A 22,485-nucleotide genomic window follows, 5' to 3' on the forward strand; every position below is an offset into this window, starting at 1 on the left:
CTTGAGTTCAATGTTAATGTATGAACAATATATATTAAGTAAGGGGTCTGTATTTTTTTTCTTTTTAAAACATTTTTAATCTTATATTGGAGCATAGTTGATTAACGATGTTGTGTTAGTTTCAGGTGTATAGCAAACTGATTCAGTTATACATATACATGCATCTATTCTTTTTCAAATTCTTTTCCCATTTAGGTTATTACAGAATATTGAGCAGAGTTCCGTGTGCTGTACGTAGGTCCTTGTTGGTTATCTAGTTTAAATATAGCAGTGTGTACATGTCAATCCCAAACTCCAAGGTGTGTTTAAAAGCACGCATAAAACAAGTTTACGTACTGATGGGTTGACAAAAATGTGATCAGAGGCTCACAGACACCTAATCCTGTGTTTCCCCTCAGAGCAATGATTCCCTGTTGTTAATTCAGTGTTTGCAGAGACTTCAGGGAACATAACAAGAATGGACTGTATCGATCTCTCTGTTACCTTGCTTTCCTTAATTAGCTAATTCATTAAATACTCAGGCATTTAAGAATGCTTTGCTTATCAAAAGGCATACATTCTTAATGGAGGTGATATCACCCCCAAGGGGACAAAAGTTGGTTCTTGGGGTGGAGGGGAGTGAAAATCTTACTCTTTTTATATAAAAAGCAGATATATATATATGCACAGTACATAACAAATCTGCAGTACATCTGTGGTATTACAATTTCAGTTAGAGGGTGATAAGGAAAAATGTCTAAAAAGTTTCCTTGGAGGGAGGTCAATCATGAAACAAAGGTTGAGACACACAGATGTAGGGCACAGTGAATAATACGATGAGGCATCTAAAGTATTTACTAGACTATGCAGCACAGCATATGCGCTCAGTGTTAGCTATTTATTAGAAAAATCATTAATAATAGTATTTGTTTCCCCAATTGTCTTCCCTTCCTTCATAGACCATCATTTCCTATACTGCAGATTGTGGTCTTCTGAGGGATCTGCACACACATTTTCAGATCTGTCTGAAAATTTCTCCTGAAATTTGTTGTTTTCTTTTGTGCTTTCATTTTTATGATGATCTTAAAGATGATGCTTGCATACCGGTCCTCTTTGTAGCAGAGTCCCCCCCACAAGATTTCATTGCCCAAGTTTGCACCTGGCTTTTAAGGAGGGAGTTCTCCTTCAGTGGTTATAGGCCAATAAGGAATAAAAGAAGAGCAGACTGAAAGCACGTGAATGATACAGTCAGAGCAAGTGAGGGCCAACTGACGTGCACCCTGTTGTAGCCAGGACTACAGGAAGTCCTGTAGGAAGGACTCCCCGAGTTCAAGTGGATGGAAGTGGTGGGCAGGGCGAGTCCTCACAGGGCCGGGGTAGTGTGGACATGCCCAAACCAAGAGCCCATTGGCTTCAGGAGCCAGTGCTGCATCTACGTTTTGAAAGGCAATGTAATCTCAGCAAAATAACATCATCTGCCAGGTTAAGTTAATGCTGTTCATTTGAATTTTATGGGTTTTATTGTTTTCTTGTCCAATTCGTTAGTTTGTTTTGGTCTCATTGTTGAATCAGATCTAAGGCAGATGGAGGTCATTTCTAGTTTTCCATTTGTGCATCACAAGTAACAATATAATAAAAATAATTTCTATAAGTTAGTGGTGCACAGTAATTTTTTTTGCCATATTACAGTAGTATTTGCATGACTCAGGTTTGAGGAGAACGACCATGGACTCATAGAATCATAGACTATTTGAGTTGCTGGGAATCACTTAGTCCAGCCATCTCGCCTTTCAGATGTCGACACTGAGAAGTGAAATGTCCAAGGTCAGAGAACCAAGGGAGCAGCAGACTGAGGTCAGAGACCAGGTTGACATACTTCTAACTAGACACCAGGTGCAACATGTCAACCCCCACCAAGGGTGAACCATGGTAGATAAATGGTGCTGCCTGACTCAGCAAAGGCCTGACACATACTGATGGAGAGTTTCTGCACTGTCTGCTAACTCTGAGAGAGGAGGATGTGAAATGGGCAGAAATGATGGGAATAACAGAATTGTTTCAGAGCCATAAGTTATAATGAGCAGTGGTGAGAAGAAGCAACAGCCATTGAACTTCACTGCTCCGGTGATATCGCCCGTGAACTTGGATTGTTCTATTACTCTCAACATTAGTAAACAAAATCCTGAAGCTCTTTCAATTGAAGCCCATTTGTGCTTTTCTACTTTGTCCTTTTTATAGACTATAAACTCACTCTGCCTAACTGGGGTGTGTACACTGTGCAGGGAAGACTATTGGAAAACTGTTTCTCAGCTTAATGTAAGAGTTTAGATCATAATTTGTGGTGTGAAAAGAGTTCATCTGGGATGTAATTGGTTGGTGACTGTTTTAGTTTTATATTGCTGCATAACAAATTACCATGAAGTTAGCAGCGGCTTACCACAAGATACATCTATTATTTCACTGTTTCCTTGGGTCACAATTCTGGGCTTGGATCAGCTGGGTCTTTTTTTTTTTTTTTTTTTAAACATCTTTATTGAAGTATAATTGCCTTACAATGGTGTGTTAGCTTCTGCTTTATAACAAAGTGAATCAGTTATACATATACAATATGTTCCCATTTCTCTTCCCTCTTGCATCTCCCTCCCTCCCACCCTCCCCATCCCACCCCTCTAGGTGGTCACAAAGCACCGAGCTGATCTCCCTGTGCTATGCGGCTGCTTCCCACTAGCTACCTATTTTACATTTGGTAGTGTGTATATGTCAATGACACTCTCTTACCCTGTCACATCTCACCCCACCCCCTCCCCATATCCTCAAGTCCATTCTCTAGTAGGTCTGTGTCTTTATTCCCGTCTTGCCACTAGGTTCTTCATGGCCTTTTTTTTTTTTTTTTCCTTAGATTCCGTATATATGTGTTAGCATACTGTATTTGTTTTTCTCTTTCTGACTTACTTCACTCTGTATGACAGACTCTAACTCCATCCACCTCATTACAAATACCTCCATTTCATTTCTTTTTATGGCTGAGTAATATTCCATTGTATATATGTGCCACATCTTCTTTATCCATTCATCTGTCGATGGACATTTAGGTTGCTTCCATGTCCTGGCTATTGTAAATAGAGCTGCAATGAACATTTTGGTACATGACTCTTTTTTTTTTTTTTTTTTTTAACATCTTTATTGAAGTATAATTGCCTTACAATGGTGTGTTAAATTCTGCTTTATAACAAAGTGAATCAGTTATACATATACAATATGTTCCCATTTCTCTTCCCTCTTGCATCTCCCTCCCTCCCACCCTCCCCATCCCACCCCTCTAGGTGGTCACAAAGCACCGAGCTGATCTCCCTGTGCTATGCGGCTGCTTCCCACTAGTTATCTATTTTACATTTGGTAGTGTATATATGTCCATGGCACTCTCTTACCCTGTCACATCTCACCCCACCCCCTCCCCATATCCTCAAGTCCATTCTCTAGTAGGTCTGTGTCTTTATTCCCGTCTTGCCACTAGGTTCTTCATGGCTTTTTTTTTTTTTTTTCCCTTAGATTCCGTATATATGTGTTAGCATACTGTATTTGTTTTTCTCTTTCTGACTTACTTCACTCTGTATGACAGACTCTAACTCCATCCACCTCATTACAAATACCTCCATTTCATTTCTTTTTATGGCTGAGTAATATTCCATTGTATATATGTGCCACATCTTCTTTATCCATTCATCTGTCGATGGACATTTAGGTTGCTTCCATGTCCTGGCTATTGTAAATAGAGCTGCAATGAACATTTTGGTACATGACTCTTTTTGACCTATGGTTTTCTCAGGGTATATGCCCAGTATTGGGATTGCTGGGTCGTATGGTAGTTCTATTTGTAGTTTTTTCAGGAACCTCCATACTGTTCTCCATAGTGGCTGTATCAATTTACATTCCCACCAACAGTGCAAGAGTGTTCCCTTTCCTCCACACCCTCTCCAGCATTTATTGTTTGTAGATTTTTTGATGATGGCCATTCTGACCGGTGTGAGATGATATCTCATTGTAGTTTTGATTTGCATTTCTCTAATGATTAATGATGTTGAGCATTGTTTCATGTGTCTGTAGGCCATCTGTATATCTTCTTTGGAGAAATGTCTATTTAGGTCTTCTGCCCATTTTTGGATTGGGTTGTTGGTTTTTTGGTTATTGAGCTGCATGAGCTGCTTGTAAATCTTGGAGATTAATCCTTTGTCAGTTGCTTCATTTGCAAATATTTTCTCCCATTCTGATGGTTGTCTTTTGGTCTTGTTTATGGTTTCCTTTGCTGTGCAAAAGCTTTTAAGTTTCATTAGGTCCCATTTGTTTATTTGTGTTCTTATTTCCATTTCTCTGGGAGCTGGGTCAAAAAGAATCTTGCTGTGATGTATGTCATAGAGTGTTCTGCCTATGTTTTCCTCTAAGAGTTTGATAGTGTCTGCCCTTACACTTAGGTCTTTAATCCATTTTGAGTTTATTTTTGTGCATGGTGTCAGGGAGTGTTCTAATTTCATACTTTTACATGTACCTGTCCAATTTTCCCAGCACCACTTATTGAAGAGGCTGTTTTTTCTCCACTGTATATGCTTGCCTCCTTTATCAAAGATAAGGTGACCATATGTGTGTGGGTTTATCTCCGGGCTTTCTATCCTGTTCCATTGATCTATATTTCTGTTTTTGTGCCAGTACCAAACTGTCTTGATTACTGAAGCTTTGTAATATAGTCTGAAGTCAGGGAGCCTGATTCCCCCAGCTCCATTTTTCGTTCTCAAGATTGCTTTGGCTATTCGGGGTCTTTTGTGTTTCCATACAAATTGTGAAATTTTTTGTTCTAGTTCTGTGAAAAATGCCAGTGGTAGTTTGATAGGGATTGCATTGAATCTGTAGATTGCTTTGGGTAGTAGAGTCATTTTCACAATGTTGATTCTTCCAATCCAGGAACATGGTATATCTCTCCATCTATTTGTATCATCTTTAATTTCTTTCATCAGTGTCTTATAATTTTCTGCATACAGGTCTTTTGTCTCCTTAGGTAGGTTTATTCCTAGATATTTTATTCTTTTTGTTGCATTGGTAAACGGGAGTGTTTTCTTAATTTCACTTTCAGATTTTTCGTCATTAGTGTATAGAAATGCAAGAGATTTCTGTGCATTTATTTTGTATCCTGCTACTTTACCAAATTCATTGATTAGCTCTAGGAGTTTTCTGGTAGCATCTTTAGGATTCTCTATGTATAGTATCATGTCATCTGCAAATAGTGACAGCTTTACTTCTTCTTTTCCGATTTGGATTCCTTTTATTTCTTTGTCTTCTCTGATTGCTGTGGCTAACACTTCCAAAATTATGTTGAATAATAGTGGTGAGAGTGGGCAACCTTGTCTTGTTCCTGATCTTAGTAGAAATGTTTTCAGTTTTTCACCATTGAGGACAATGTTGGCTGTGGGTTTGTCATATATGGCCTTTATTATGTTGAGGAAAGTTCCCTCTATGCCTACTTTCTGCAGGGCTTTTATCATAAATGGGTGTTGAATTTTGTCGAAAGCTTTCTCTGCATCTATTGAGATGATCATACGGTTTTTCTCCTTCAATTTGTTAATATGGTGTATCACATTGATTGATTTGCGTATGTTGAAGAATCCTTGCATTCCTGGGATAAACCCCACTTGATCATGGTGTATGATCCTTTAAATGTGCTGTTGGATTCTGTTTGCTAGTATTTTGTTGAGGATTTTTGCATCTATGTTCATCAGTGATATTGGCCTGTAGTTTTCTTTCTTTGTGACATCTTTGTCTGGTTTTGGTATCAGGGTGATGGTGGCCTCGTAGAATGAGTTTGGGAGTGTTCCTCCCTCTGCAATATTTTGGAAGAGTTTGAGAAGGATAGGTGTTAGCTCTTCTCTAAATGTTTGATAGAATTCGCCTGTGAAGCCATCTGGTCCTGGGCTTTTGTTTGTTGGAAGGTTTTTAATCACAGTTTCAATTTCAGTGCTTGTGATTGGTCTGTTCATATTTTCTATTTCTTCCTGGTTCAGTCTCGGCAGTTTGTGCATTTCTAAGAATCTGTCCATTTCTTCCAGGTTGTCCATTTTATTGGCATAGAGTTGCTTGTAGTAATCTCTCATGATCTTTTCTATTTCTGCAGTGTCAGTGGTTACTTCTCCTTTTTCATTTCTAATTCTATTGATCTGAGTCTTCTCCCTTTTTCTCTTGATGAGTCTGGCTAATGGTTTATCAATTTTGTTTATCTTCTCAAAGAACCAGCTTTTAGTTTCATTGATTTTTGCTATTGTTTCCTTCATTTCTTTTTCATTTATTTCTGACCTGATCTTTATAATTTCTTTCCTTCTGCTGGCTTTGGGAGTTTTTTGTTCTTCTTTCTCTAATTGCTTCAGGTGCAAGGTTAGGTTGTTTATTCGAGATGTTTCCTGTTTCTTGAGGTGGGCTTGTATTGCTATAAACTTCCCTCTTAGCACTGCTTTTGCTGCGTCCCATAGGTTTTGGGTCGTCGTATCTCCATTGTCATTTGTTTCTAGGTATTTTTTGATTTCCCCTTTGATTTCTTCAGTAATCACTTCGTTATTAAGTAGTGTATTGTGTAGCCTCCATGTGTTTGTATTTTTTACAGATCTTTTCCTGTAATTGATATCTAGTCTCATAGCATTGTGGTCGGAAAAGATACTTGATACGATTTCAATTTTCTTAAATTTACCAAGGCTTGATTTATGACCCAAGATATGATCTATCCTGGAGAATGTTCCATGAGCACTTGAGAAAAATGTGTATTCTGTTGTTTTTGGGTAGAATGTCCTATAAATATCAATTAAGTCCATCTTGTTTAATGTATCATTTAAAGCTTGTGTTTCCTTATTTATTTTCATTTTGGATGATCTGTCCATTGGTGAAAGTGGGGTGTTAAAGTCCCCTACTATGATTGTGTTGCTGTCGATTTCCCCTTTTATGACTGTTAGCATTTGCCTTATGTATTGAGGTGCTCCTATGTTGGGTGCATAAATATTTACAATTGTTATAGCTTCCTCTTGGATCGATCCCTTGATCATTATATAGTGTCCTTCTTTGTCTCTTCTAATAGTCTTTATTTTAAAGTCTATTTTGTCTGATATGAGAATTGCTACTCCAGCTTTCTTTTGATTTCCATTTGCATGGAATATCTTTTTCCATCCCCTCACTTTCAGTCTGTATGTGTCTCTAGGTCTGAAGTGGGTCTCTTGTAGACAGCATATATATGGGTCTTGTTTTTGTATCCATTCAGCCAGCCTGTGTCTTTTGGTGGGAGCATTTAATCCATTTACATTCAAGGTAATTATCGATATGTATGTTCCTATTCCCATTTTCTTAAATGTTTTGGGTTTGTTATTGTAGGTGTTTTCCTTCTCTTGTGTTTCTTGCCTAGAGAAGTTCCTTTAGCATTTGTTGTAAAGCTGGTTTGGTGGTGCTGAACTCTCTCAGCTTTTGCTTGTCTGTAAAGATTTTAATTTCTCCATCGAATCTGAATGAGATCCTTGCTGGGTAGAGTAATCTTGGTTGTACGTTTTTCTCCTTCATCACTTTAAGTATATCCTGCCACTCCCTTCTGGCTTGCAGAGTTTCTGCTGAAAGATCAGATGTTAACCTTATGGGGATTCCCTTGTGTGTTATTTGTTGTTTTTCCCTTGCTGCCTTTAATATGTTTTCCTTATATTTAATTTTTGACAGTATGATTAGTATGTGTCTTGGCGTGTTTCTCCTTGGGTTTATCCTGTATGGGACTCTCTGTGCTTCCAGGACTTGATTAACTATTTCCTTTCCCATATTAGGGAAGTTTTCAACTATAATCTCTTCAAATATTTTCTCAGTCCCTTTCTTTTTCTCTTCTTCTTCTGGGACCCCTATAATTCGAATGTTGGTGCGTTTAATGTTGTCCCAGAGGTCTCTGAGACTGTCCTCAGTTCTTTTCATTCTTTTTTCTTTATCTTGCTCTGTAGTAGTTATTTCCACCATTTTATCTTCCAGGTCACTTATCCTTTCTTCTGCCTCAGTTATTCTGCTATTGATCCCATCTAGAGTATTTTAAATTTCATTTATTGTGTTTTTCATCATTGCTTGGTTCCTCTTTAGTTCTTCTACGTCCTTGTTAAATGTTTCTTGCATTTTGTCTATTCTATTTCCAAGATTTTGGATCATCCTTACTATCATTATTCTGAATTCTTTTTCAGGTAGACTACCTATTTCCTCTTCATTTGTTAAGTCTAGTGTGCTTTGACCCTGCTCCTTCATCTGCTGTGTGTTTTTCTGTCGTCTCATTTTGCTTATCTTACTGAGTTTGGGGTCTCCTTTTCACAGACTGCAGGTTTGTAGTTCCTGTTGTTTTTGGTATCTGTCCCCAGTGGCTAAGGTTGGTTCAGTGGGTTGTGTAGGCTTCCTGGTGTAGGGAACTAGTGCCTGAGCTCCGGTGGATGAGGCTGGATCTTGTCTTTCTGGTGGGCACATCCACGTCTGGTGGTGTATTTTGGGGTGTCTGTGGCCTTATTATGATTTTAGGCAGCCTCTCTGCTAATGGATGGGGCTGTGTTCCTGTCTTGCTAGTTGTTTGGCATAGGGTGTTCAGCACTGTAGCTTGCTGGTCATTAAGTGATGCTGGGTCTTGATGTTGAGATGGAGATCTCTGAGAGATTTTTACCGTTTGGTATTACGTGGAGCTGGGAGGTCTCTTGTGTACCAGTGTCCTGAAGTTGGCTCTCCCACCTCAGAGGCACGGCCCTGATGCCTGGCTGGAGCACCAAGAGCCTTTCGTCCACACGGCTCAGAGTAAAAGGGAGAAAAAATAGAAAGAAAGAAAGAAAGAAAGAAAGAAAGAAAGAAAGAAAGAAAGAAAGAAAGAAAGAAAGAGGCTATAATATAGTGAAGCAAAATAAAGCTATTGTAAAGCAAAGCTATACAGACAAAATCTCACCCAGAAGCATACACATATACACTCACAAAAAAAAAGGAACAGGGGAAAAATTAATATATCCTGCTCCCAAAGTCCACCTCCTGAATTTGGGATGATTCATTGTCTATTCAGGTATTCAACAGATGCAGGCACATCAAGTTGTTTGTGGAGTTTTAATCCGCTGCTTCTGAGGCTGCTGGGAGAGATTTCCCCTTCTCTTCCCTGTTCACACAGCTCCTGGGGTTCAGCTTTGGATTTGGACCCGCCTCTGCGTGTAGGTCGCCTGAGGGCGTCTATTCCCCGCCCAGACAGAACGGGGTTAAAGGAGCAGCTGCTTCGGGGGCGCTGGCTCACTCAGGCCGCGGGGAGGGAGGGGTACGGAGGAGGCGGGGCGAGCCTGCGGCGTCAGAGGCCGGCGTGACGTTGCACCAGCCTGAGGCGCGCAGTGCGTTCTCCCGGGGAATTTGTCCGGGGATCACGGGACCCTGGCAGTGGCGGGCTGCACCGGCTCCCGGGAGGGGCGGTGTGGAGAGTGACCTGTGCTCACACACAGGCTTTTTGGAGGCGGCAGCAGCAGCCCCAGCGTCTCACGCCCGTCTCTGGGGTCCGCGCTGATCGCCGCGGCTCGCGCCTTTCTCTGGAGTTCCTTTAGGCGGCGCTCTGAATCCCCTCTCCTTGTGCGCAGCGAAACAAAGAGGCAAGAAAAAGCCTCTTGCCTCTTCGGCAGCTGCAGACCTTTTCCCAGTCTCCCTCCCAGCCAGCTGTGGTGCGCTAACCCCTTCAGGCTGTGTTCATGCCGCCAGCCCCAGTCCTCTCCCTGCGATCAGACCGAAGCCGAGCCTCAGCTCCCAGCCCCGCCCGCCCCAGCGGGGGAGCAGACAAGCCTCTCGGGCTGGTGAGCGCTGCTCGGCGCCGAGCCTCTGTGCGGGGGTCTCTCCGCTTTTTCCTCTGCGCCCCTGTTGCTGTGGGATCCGCGCTGTTAGCTGCGGCTCGCGCCCGTCTCTGAAGTTCGTTTAGGCGGCGCTCTGAATCCCCTCTCTTCGCGCACCAGGAAACAAAGAGGGAAGAAAAAGTCTCTTGCCTCTTCGGCAGCTGCAGACTTTTTCTCGGACTCCCTCCCGGCTAGCTGTGGTGCGCTAACCCCTTCAGGCTGTGTTCACGCCGCCAATCCCAGTCCTCTCCCTGCGATCCGACCGAAGCCCGAGTCTCAGCTCCCAGCCCCCGCCCGCCCCGGCGGGGGAGCAGAGAAGCCTCTCGGGCTGGAGAGTGCTGGTCGGCACCGCTCCTCCGTGCGGGAGCCTCTCCGCTTTGCCCTCCGCACCCCTGTGGCTGCGCTCTCCTCCGTGGCTCCGAAGCTTCCTCCCTCTGCCACCCGCAGTCTCTGCCCGCGAAGGGGCTTCCTAGTGCGTGGAAATCTTTCCTCCTTCACAGCTCCCTCCCACTGGTGCAGGTGCCGTCCCTATTCTTTTGTCTCTGTTATTTCTTTTTTCTTTTGCCCTACCCAAGTACGGGGGGAGTTTCTTGCCTTTTTGGAGGTCAGACGTTTTCTGCCAGCGTTCAGTGGGTGTTCTGTAGGAGCAGTTCCACGTGTAGATGTATTTCTACTGTATCTATGGGAAGGAAGGTGATCTCCGCGTCTTACTCTTCCGCCATCTTCTCTCCTCCCTCCCAGCTGGGTCTTTTGTTCAGGATCTTGCAAAGCTGCAGTCAAGGTGTTGGCCAGAGCTGCTTTCTCATCTGAGGTTGGGGTCTTCTTCCATGCTCATGTGGGATTGGTAGAATTCATTTCCTTGCAGCTGTGGAACTCATGGTGTTTTGCTTCTTCAAGAACAGTAGGAAGGATCTCTCTCCTCTAGGCTCTTTAAAAGGGTTTACTTATGTATTTAGGTCAGGCCCACCCAGGATAATCACCCTTTTGATTAAAGTTAATGCCATAGGAAATTTGATTACATTGGCAAAATCCTCTCACCATTGCCATGTCCTGTTGCTTAGTGGCAAATTGCGAGTTCTATCCATACTGAAGGGGAGCAGGTTACCAAGGGCATGGACACTGGCTTAGCCTGTCCAGGTTGCTACAACAAAATACCATAGACTAGGTGGCTCATAACAACAGATATTTCATTCTCACAGTTCTGGAGGCTGAAAAGTTTGAGATCAAGGTGTCTGGTGAGGACCTGCTTCCTGGTTCGTAGACGGCCATCTTTTCCCTGTGTCCTCATGGTAGAAGGGGCAAGGGAGCGCTCTGGGGTCTCTTCAATAAGGGCACTAATCCCATTCATGAGGGCTCTACCCTTATGACCTAATGACTTCCAAAGGCTAATCACCTCCTAATACCATGGCATTGGGGATTAGGTTTTAAGATATGAGTTTGAGGGAACATAAGCATTCAGCCTGTAGCAGGTACCATGGGGATCATCTTAGAATGCCGTCCACCATGGTCATTGGCACTTCCCTCCCGAGGCAGTGAGTGTGGTTCATATTTGTAGACTTTCATGTGCATTTGGAGAATGTCTGCAATATTAATGTATATGTTCAAATTAAAATTTAGAAGAGTAGAGACTCAGTTGTGAGCTGAGGTGAGGTTATTTAGACCAGGGTTTCTCAGCTTCAGCAAATTGATGTCCTGGGCTGCATAATTCTTTCTTATGAGGTGCCGTTGTGTACGTTGTAAGATGTTGAGCAAGCACCCCTGGCCTCTACCCACTGAATCCAGTAGCACACCTTCCCCAGTTGTGACAATTAAAAATACCACCAGTCATTACCAGATGTCCACTTGAGGGAGAGGCACCCCCATTTGAGAAGTCCTGCATTAGAAAAACAAAGTGGGTTTTTTTTTTTGTTCGTTTTAATGAAGAACCCATTAAAGCAGGGAATTTGTTTTTTAAGGTGTTGCAGCTGTTTGGAGCCAGCAGGCTCTTGCTCCTTGGATAATGTCTCATTCTTAGATTTGTCTTTATCCTTTATTAGGAAACGTATAGTTTATAGTTGCAAAGAAAAACTTAATACTGTAGATGTGTTTCCCGCATGGACTCTCTGATCCACATGTATGCCAAAACAAGATTACGTTATCATATTTGACTGTGTTTTATAATCTTGTCTGAGTTTATAGTCAAGCCATATTATAATAGGGCTTTAGTTCTACTATGACATGGGTCAGATATTTCCCAAAAGATATTTAATGCCTAAAGCAAGGAACCTAATGAACTCCTTTCTTGGTATTATGGCTTCTTTCTTGGAAACAAGTGATACGGCTTGATAAGGGATGGAGTGCAAGGCACGGTCCAGTTCTGAAATTACAAAACTCAAAAGCTGCTCGTTCCTGTTTTCTCTAGGCAAAGGCAGCTCAAGCATCTCATCCGACGTGAGTTCAAGTACAGATCACACGCCGACCCAAGCCCAGAAGAATGTGGCTACCAGTGAAGGTAGGCATCTGCTCTTCATTATCTCTTGCCCTCTGGTCACAGTATTGGCTATGTTTGGAAGACACGTAAAAGGTGTGAGTTCCAGTTCTGTTCTATTGAGTGGAAGCATATGAGATTCTTAAATACGAGAAGGCCAAGGTTTTCCCAGGTTTCTTTTTTGTTGCATTGCTGTCACCGTCTACTAAAGTTGTTTTGATGCGGTTTAAGGTAAATGCTGTTATTTTGTGAAAATATAACAGGCTGACTTTTGGGAAGTGTTTGCGAATGACATAGCTTGTTTTTCAGTATGGAAAACATTATGATTGTAAAATCTTTGTGCTGCAGTTGAAAGTTCCTGCAAGAACTTTCAAAATAGGCACACCTGGAATTCAGGATTTTGATAATGGGAAGGTTATAGTCATGTGATTTGTAGAACCTGAACTAGTCACCAATACCCGGGGAGTAGGAAAAGAGGTTTGTTTGATTCTTTAAAGAATAAGTGAAAAGTCCTGCTTGTCAGAACAAAGATTGGTTGCATTGATATTCTTGATAAAGAATTTGACTATATGTAGTAGCACGTGTTGGAATTTAATTGTTTCCCAATAGTTGAGAAGCTTTTCAGTTATTACTTACTTGTTTGAGTGTGGAAATCATTGTTTCTATTGTAGTTATTTAGTGGAAAGTTGACCCAATTATGGAATCGGCTCCTTTTATTTTAATGTGAAACACATTTAAATGACTTCTTTTCTGACGAAGGGTTCTTTCTAAACGAATTGTTGAATGAAGGTCCATGGAAGACACGAATGCCGTTTATAATGAAAGACTTGTGAGGTGTCAGCTGATTTTCTCACGACACTGTATAGAGCCTACTTTCCTAGTGTGCAGGGTGTTGTGGAAACAACATTTCCAGTCCTTGTTTCAGAGGCTTAAGTTCCGCTGCTTGTAATATCGGGAAACGCCCTCAGAGCCTGGTGTTGATCATCTCAGTTGTTCGATTGCTCTTGATCTGCATTACAGGATATGCATTAATGATGATGCTTTAATTCTGTTGTGTGTATCTTCTCTTTGGGTATTCTTTGACTTGGTGTGTTTCAAATAAGAATTATCTTCTCTGGGTTAATTATCCCCAGACTGATGGATAAATAGCTTTTACAACTGGATTGTATTCCCTTGTGTTTAGTGCCTTAGCGTTGTTTTTACCAGCATTCTGCGGCAAAACAGATTGGAGTGTTCTCCTTAATGTAGTGAAGAATCAGGTAGCAATCCAGCTTTAATTTTGTGCCTGTTCATTCAAATATGGGGATTAGATCATTCTTGAAATTCAGTTAAGGTAATGTGCAAATCGGGTAAATTGATTTTAGACCTTTGCTTTGATTCTTAAAAGCCAGAGTGGAAATCACTTCAATTTAATTGATTTATGATCTGCTCTAATCAGAAATCTGTGTTTTGTAAGATTATCACTTCTTTCCACCATTATTTTACAGTCACGCTTGTCACAGTAATTTGTCTAATTTGAGTGGCTGTGAAAATAGAAAGTTAAAAGTATGTGAAATAATTCTTCTGGGTTTCCCTATCCGGATTTAAGTTCTCTTAATATTTTTTCTCCTTTTCAAAAATAGAAAATACAAAAATATATGAGCTCTGTTGCAAAGGTTGGGGGAAGGGGCCATGGGATTTCATGCGTTTTAAAAATGTCTGCCTTTATGCTTCAAAAAAACCTATAAAACTATGAAAAATTTTTTCATTTTTGTTTTGCCATTTTCTTAGGAAGATCCTTTTGGTGTAGGCCCAGTCAGTGTTTCATACATTTTGGTCACAGTGTGTTTTCAGGAGAGAAAAATGGGAAAATGTGTGATGTTCATATGAAACAGAATTTTTAGCAACTGGGCTAAATTGATACGGAGTTTTTTCTGAACTCGTTAAGTGGAAGTACCTCGTCGTTATGAAAGATGCGATCCATTTTTTGCTTATCTAAAAAATTTTTTAAAGAATGTGTTGATTTGCTATTTATTTGCATGAATCCATTTTGCCACTGTTTTTCAATGAAAATTTTACAATATTAAAAAATGAATTTGATGTGGGTATTAGTTACATTAAAATGTGTTTCAGGGTTGTTTGCCACAGAGTGGTCTCGTATTATGGGGTCTAGTTTTTTCCAGATAGCAGCATAATAGCCAGTGCTCATTTTCTCAGTGCACAGATGACAGAGCCCAGGTCCACCTCTCAGGACGAGCAGTCAGGGCATCACATTTTCTGACCTCCACAGGGTGGATTTACCTGATGGCATTAACGGTTCCTCCTACCGGAAAACACCTAGGTAACCACTGTATGCAACACACTGACAAAAGAAAAGAAAACAGAAGGTGGACACCGATTTCTTACACACGCTAAACAAGAGTACATTTAAAAATGCTTCTTTGATTCTCTTTCCACTGTTTTCTAGGACTATATTTAACCTTTGATGTTAAAAAGCATATTGGGTAAGTGGTGTGCCTGACTTTCTGGAAGCTGTATGATTACGGTTATTTTCTTCAGTTCTTGGATCCTCTTAGGATTTTTCACCTCTGAATTCATGGGTATTGTCTTCAAGAAGCACAGGGAGGATCTCAGTTTAAAGGTCTGAGTGATACTGAGTTCTAAACGTGATATCTTTTGTGGAGGATAATATTGTTTTCCCGCAGCTTTTGAAAGCCGTGAGTGTACCTGTAATAGCTGGGTTGGAAGCATTTTGGAGCAGTGTTGGACTTCTCCCTGAGGGGCTGGATGAGGAGGTGGTATGTCAGCTCCCTGGGTGGTGGTGTGTGTGTGTCTGTGTGTGTGCACATGTGTGCATTTGTGTCCAACCTCCACAGGGTAGCTGATGGCCCAGGCACTGTCTCTTACTGGGAAACACGTGGGTAACCACTCTCTGCAACGTATGCTGGGAAATAAACTGAGGACCTGGGAGTGGAGGGAAGGGAAGGACACACGACATGCGCTAACCTGGGGCTGGCAACCGGGACGGTGATTAACTGTCTTATTGGGGAGATGGCAATGTTCTAAAATTGGATTGTGGTGATAGTTACACAGCTCAGTAAATTTACTAAAACTCATTGAATTTTACACATGAAAAAAGGATTTTGGGGAGCCGCCGCCTGACCTTCAGACTTATATCTAAACCATCACAAACCATTCTTTTAATATGCCACCTCCCAACTCTGAGAGGTGAGAGGCTGAGTCTTGGCCAGTACAAAGTGCAGGGCTGGAGGCTGGAAGCTTCTCCTGAGATGCTCTGGCCTTGGGGCCAGAACTGGCCTGAAAGCCATCATAACAAATCCCTGGACCAGGAGGGTTCATAGCCCAGCATGTGGTGCCCTGGCAGAGTTGACCTGTCATGGTACGTGCATATTCTCCCATGAAGCTCTGGAAGACGGGAGAGATTATAGACCCATAGATTTCCCAACCTTTTAATTAATTTATTTATTTTTTAGCTTTTCTTGGATAGTTGCTAACCTCAGTTCAGGTTTTAAACATGTTAGCATCCAACCCTAATGGCTTGAGGCATCACATTTATTCCCTCCAAGTCGGATTCTTTGCTAAGGGCTTATGTCTTTGCTATCTAAAGTTGCAGCGTATGATCCGCTTCGGGTCATAAGGCTATTCCCCTAGGATGGTGGGCCCAGATGATGATACAATTTGATTTTAATCCAAAAGAGAATGGCATTTTTTACTTGATGGTAGTGTTCTGTTCCAAAATCTCATGCAAAACTTTCATGCATCTTAATTTGTGACTCTAAAGCCACACCCCTTTCAAGCAATTGGCAGCCTGCAGTGCTTTCTCTCTGATAAGGTATAGGCTTTCTTTAAGACCCATTATATTTCTTGTGACAGTTTAAGTTCCTGATTTCCTGATACTGTAGGGGGTCTGGGTTCAAGTGTAGAAAGCTGGAGAACTTTCCATTTTTTCCCCGACAAAATCTGCATTCCAACATCATAAACCATAGCTTAATTCTTTCCAGTTGTGTTACTATTCTTTCTCTTCCATTTTTTTTCTGTCTTTCTCACCCACAGGGTGTTTTCTCTTGTACTGGAGAGGATGGCCTTTGACCTTCAGCTCTTTGAAAGTCATGTCCAGCTGTGAGCAGAATCGGTTGGATTAGGTTAGATCATGAAGAAGCTTCCTAGAAATAGGAAGCTGAGCTTAGGTTTCTTTCATGGAATGGGCGGCCGGGGGGTGGGGGTGGGGGTGGGGGTGGGCCCGGTGGGCGTGAGGGTGTGGCTTTAAGGGTGGTATCTCAACAACTCAGCCCTCTCTTGAGCTGGGGGAAAATGAAGTGGTTAGTTCAAAGGCCAGATGTAGTTGTGGCTGATGAAGAGTCAGCTTCACTCAGCTGCTCTTTAATCATGTTCAAGTTTAGATACTGAACTCACGGACAACACAATTTATAAGTGTGATGGCTGTTTATCCATGTTGGTTATCAAGCCGAGCAACCGTGGAATCCGAGAATTTTTAGAGCTACAAAAAGCCTTGGCAATTTTCTGATCTACTGCAGTCGTTCTACAAAGAAATTCCTGTGGCACAGAGAACTGAAGAGATTTGCTCAAGATTACACACCTAATACATTGTCAAGCAGGAGTCCGACACAGTAATGTTTTGGTGAAAGATGGTCCAATTAGAAAAAAGCATAACCTTTTAAAAAAGCTTTTGCCTTTGGAGCATGAAGCTGTTTAACCCTCATTTGTGCACCCGATCTCTCGCTGCCTATTTTGAGCTGGTTGCAAAGCTGAGGCGGGCTGTTTGGAAGAGTTTGAGAAAGACTGTTGAGCCCCAGTAGATCAGTCCTTCCAGTGGGAGGAGGGGAGCTGCTTCAAATGGCAAAAGGATCTCAACCTACTTAAGTAGATTCGCTTCCAGAGATGGAGACACTACCTTTGTCAGCTCATGATTATAAAATAGCCTTTTAGTAGATCAGCATAACATTACATTGTGAAATTGCCCATTATAATTAACTCCCTGAAAGAAGTTCATTTTAAAATATTTCATCCGAAATGAGTTGATTTATGAAGAATTTGAGGTGATATTCTTTCCGTGAACCTAAAATCACCAGTTTATTTATACAGTCCTGGGTTCTCATGTTTTCGGTGTCCAATTTAGACCAATTCTAAATAGAGTTATTTTTAAAATGTCCAGGCATTTGGCTTTGCTTTTATTCTCTTTGTCTTCTTTATATTATCTTTTTACTTCTTGAATGTACTCCTCAGACAAGATTCACATGAATCACTCAAGAAGAGAAAGATGATACTTTTAACTCAAGGTAGATTCTGTTTCCCAAAAAGGCTTTTTGACTATCCAACAAACTCAACAGACATTTCTCGGACACTTATTTCAGGCTCTTACTAGTACTTTCATGAGCATTATTCCATTCATCTTTGTTTCATCGTCACACTTCTCTTGTGACGTAGGCATAAATGTTTCCATTTGGCAGATGAAAACAGGGAGACTGGGGAAGAATCAGGGTGGCCCAAAGTCATGTAAAACTGGTGAGTAGCAAAGATAGGCTTTGAGTGCTGAGTGCTAAGATTTATTCTTAATGCTTGTTTTGTAATTGTCATGCAAAAGTAATGAGAATTTCATACTAGTCATTGTTATAAGTTTATATCAAAGTATATTTTGAAAGTACTTATGAGAAGTACCTTTTCAAAAGCCAACTCATAATCGTGTCTAGATTGCTGATAGTCTGCATGGAAACACTTTTGTGCCCATGTATAGTCTAGAAAATGACTTCAAATCCTCAGTTATAGAAAGCAAAAGTCAACATTCCAAGTTGCTTTTATACGGCACTGTTGAAGGCTTAGTTTTCCGGTTACCATAACTGTGCCCTTAACAGACTGCACCAGACAGAGTTAGGGTTTGAAATTGATATGTAAGTTAATCATGATATGGGGTCTATAGTGTATGTAATATAAAAGTACTGAATAGTTGTATTGCTTGTTTTCCCTTTAAAACTGAGCCATGGAATTATTCTTAAGTTGGAAATGCACACAAGTGGTAGATACCAATCTCAGACCATGTGCCTTGGAAGAATGGAAATGTACCTTGAAGCAGTCTATTACAGTTGAATGAAATTCTATCTATGACACAGGAGCAAATAGAGTGATAACATAGGAAGAGGAATATAAAGAACTGGAGAAAGAAAATGACTCTGAAGAAATCTCTTTTGAAATAGTTATAAAGGGATGACTTCCCTGGCGGTCCAGTGGTTGACTCCGCGCTTTCATTGCAGGGGGCGCGGGTTCGCCCCTTGGTCGTGGAACTAAGATCCACATGCTGTGTGTGGCACAGATAGATAGATAAATAAATAAAATAGTTATAAAATTGGAAGGTAGGGTGGAGGACCTTATGGGGAGGAAGAGATTCCAAAATCAAAAACTGGTGTTTAGGAACTTTTATTCAGTATATGAGGAAGGTGATGACTGATTATTATAGAGCTTTGTTTTGCCTTTAAAAATTAAATTTTAAACTTAACTATCTCTAAAATTTCAGGATCATTTAGGAATGCCTTGCAAGGCTTTAGCTTTGAAGCTTAATGTGTTTTGGTAATTAAATTAGCACCTTACTGCTTCCTGATCAAATTTCCTTTACGGTTGAAGCGACTGCTTAATTGTAAGTTAGGTGACTTTTGAAAAACTGCACCAATTACATCTGGCGATTTGAACATTTCATAGATTTAATGTGCCCAATTTAATAAGGAAGTCACATTTGCATCTGAGGGTTAGTTTAAGCAGAGGAAAGCTCATCAACTCAATATCCAGAAAATGGTTATGTAAGCCTAGAAATGTACATTAAAATTACAAATACCGTCTCAGACTCAAGAAATAAGTTTAATTTCTTGAGGGAATTATCTTCCCAAATGAATTATCCAGAATGGCAAAAATGTCATTTAATAGTCTCAGAAGGAAATTAAGTTTCTCTGTGAGTGTGTGTGTATGTGTTGTGTGTTTAAGGACATTTTAAAGTAATACTTGAGACAGCCAGAGTTTCTCAGATCTTCAGTATTCTAATCTCGTGTGCAAAATTCTATGTTTGTTTCCTTCACCTACATCTTGTAACTTGTAAAAAAGCACTCAAATAATCAATATATTTCAACTATAGACATTCTGATTCATCTAAGTACAACTAAGTGTGTTTGTAATAAAAGCTTGGATCATTCTTAAGATATCAGTAATTTCAGTAATTTAACTAGATGGGAATTTATAAAAGGATGTAATCCAGGTTCAGATACATTTGTTTAGGCCCTGATTGGGGGCTACAAAATGTATGTTAGTCACAAACTGGTAGCACAGAGAATGATCCCTACCCTTCTTCTGCCTGAAGAATTTTCAAAACTAACTTTGGGTTTAACGGATTTAAGTGGAACATCCAACCTGCAGCTCTTGAGTCTCCATCATTCTCTAACGCCATAAACAATCATCCTTCACAATATTGCTATTAGCTGTTTTGGTTCCCTGAGGAATTTGATTTTATGACAAGATCCATTGCTTTCAGAACTTTCACAATTACTGGGGGAAATAAACACTTACGAAACAGTTAAATAATAGTTTGGGGTAGTATGGGATTGTGTCCCAACAAGTGATCTGAAGAAGTGCTATAGCTGGAGGAGTTGGGAAAGGCATCCTGGGAACCCGGGACTTGGCTTTTGCTGTGTGGGTAGAAGGTGGAGGGTGGAGAGGGTGATACAGCATGGCATGTTAGATTGTGAAGAAAAATCCATTTGGGCTTACGTGGGGGAAAGTGGAGGCTTCTGAACAGACCTTTCTCTGGCAGCGTTGAATAGGGTCAAAAAGTGCGTTGAACACCCACTCTTTCACTGAAACGGTTAGTTATGGAGTGACTGCACATTCTTTGTATTAGGTTTTCCGTGGATCCCATATAATTGGGGTTGTCAGTGACAAATAGGCTATCATTCTGTGACACTGTGCACCCACCGTCTTTGTTTGGGTTATTTGGAAGGTTTTACACTCAGGAACCAACTTCTGAGCTCATCTCAGGCAAAGAAAGAATATGGAGGAAGTTGGGAACCAACGTTTTAGGACAAATATCCTGATGTTGGAAATATTTGCCCTTTACAGTCATGGACAGAATCTGACCTTAAAACTCGGGTTAACATGTCTGTTTACGTCCTCTTTGACCGGGAAATAACTTCCTGAGGATAAACTAACTTCCTCAGGAAGTCCCTGACTTCCCAAGGCTGTTAGGCTGATTAATAAATGAGAGAAAAGCACTTGAGTTGTAAAGGACATTCCTTTACATTCTATGTATTCCTAAAAAATATAGAAAACCCACATTATGGAGGGAATAATATACAAGTAACTTAGAAATTCTTTGTGATCATTAAGAGGTGATTGAAGAATTGTTATAAGGATGCAGTCTGTGGGAAGCAGATAGTAATACAGTCAGTAATTATAAATATAACTGGGGAGTTTTCAGCTGTTTATAACTGCTTCTGCCTTCCAGGGTGGGGTTGGCCACCTGGTACACTGGAGGACATTTGTTCTTCCAAATAACTGCATGTGTTTGAGTGAGTTTCCCGATGTGGGCTTTAGAAAGCTAGATTCCTCTGCACAGTAGAGATTCTGAGCTTCAGAGGAAGGAGACACAGGGGGAATCCAGGGGAGGGAAGAGGGAGATGATGGGAAGAAGAAGGAATCGTGGAGCTGGGGAGATACTCCAACAACCTGTGGGGTAGTGGTGCCCAAAGTGACGCTGTCCTGTGTCCCTGAAAATCGCTAGTCAGTCTTTACCAAACTCACAAAATTCTTGGAGGGAGGGAATTTCCTAGAGAAATCAAGGACTCACTCTTGAGACTGTTCGCTTGCCTTCTTTGTAGTCACCCGACTTACACAGATACAACTAAAGCCAACTTCTAAAGAATCCGTCAACGAACACTCCCTTACCATTAACATTAGCCCAAATTTAAGTATTCTATTATGTTTATCTTCTGTTGTATATAACAGTATTTTATATAACTTATAGTGGCTTATGCAACTTATATTACCTTTTCTCTTTTGACTCTAATTACAAACTCTCACTTTGTTCTGATTATTAATAATTATTATTCTCTTTTTGATCAAAAAGTGGATCTTTTTGATCTTTGGCTTTTCACAACTTCTGTGAAAAACCTTTAAGCATCTCCTTTGCCCTTCCAGCCCTGTCCTTCATGCTATAAAACCATCCTTGCTTTCTGGCCACAAAAGAATGTCCATCCTATTTTCTTTTCTTCCGCCCAAGACACAGAATAAGTCATGCCCCAAAGAGTCTGGGGCCTTTTAGTGGAGAAATATATTCAAGACATAAATCTGGGAATCAAGCAAGGGGTTCCTGCTGCTGTGGGCTCACTTTGAGTAAAGTTAGAGCAGGGGTAAAAGTATTTCTTAAAGTAACAGTATACACTGATTTTACCAATTTATAGTATTGTATATTATAAATCATTGCTCTATACATATGTTCTTATAGTATGAAATTTCATTTGCTACTAAGAGTTTTCTACTACTCAGCAACCAAACCTATCACCTCTGTTGGGCCTGCCCCATCAGATCTCCAAATATGCTCAGATATGCATGCTCTGTAGCAGTGACAAGTAATAGGCTACAGCTCAATCGAGATGTCAACTGCATAAGCATTTTGTATATGCTTCAATTCATACCTCCACAGTGTCCTTCCTGCACTAGCTTGAACTTCTTTGAGGAAAGAACTGTGTTTTATCCAGCTTTGTATACCCTGTGGCTACCACAGTATTTGACATGTAATAAGCATTTAATACATGTTTATTGAATGAATGACTGGGTTGTTATTCAAGATTTTAAGGAGGAGTAGACCTCTTGATTAACTTTCCAACTGTAGTCACAAAGACCGTACTGACAAAAGCAGTGCAAAACCAAAGTAATATGTGAGAAGCATAGTTACTTTTTAGAAAAAAGAGTAATGCTATTGCTTAGGGAAACTTGAGGCACATCATGGGAATATTTGCCATCAGTGTGTTTTCAGTTGCCTTTTGTGTTAAAGGGACAAACAACTTTTTAGAGCAGAATAGGCATGTTGAAAGGAAGATAGAACAGAAGATATGTCTAGTTTCTGTGTTTTCATATGTTTTACTATTTTAAACCAAAAGGTTAAGTTGTCTG

At 40.8% G+C, this 22,485-nt stretch overlaps 1 protein-coding gene across 1 annotated transcript in view; it reads left to right on the plus strand.

Moving 5' to 3' along the window:
• FBXL7 (F-box and leucine rich repeat protein 7) overlaps nucleotides 1–22,485 on the plus strand; it is a 428,895-nt gene that overhangs the window by 109,897 nt on the left and 296,513 nt on the right. Inside the window, exon 2 of the mRNA XM_068535166.1 lies at nucleotides 12,256–12,345. Within this exon, the coding sequence (XP_068391267.1) occupies nucleotides 12,256–12,345 (90 nt within the window). The remainder of the gene's footprint in view (nucleotides 1–12,255; nucleotides 12,346–22,485) is intronic.

Source organism: Eschrichtius robustus, chromosome 2 (assembly GCF_028021215.1).
Source record: "Eschrichtius robustus isolate mEscRob2 chromosome 2, mEscRob2.pri, whole genome shotgun sequence".
Taxonomy (NCBI): domain Eukaryota; kingdom Metazoa; phylum Chordata; class Mammalia; order Artiodactyla; family Eschrichtiidae; genus Eschrichtius; species Eschrichtius robustus.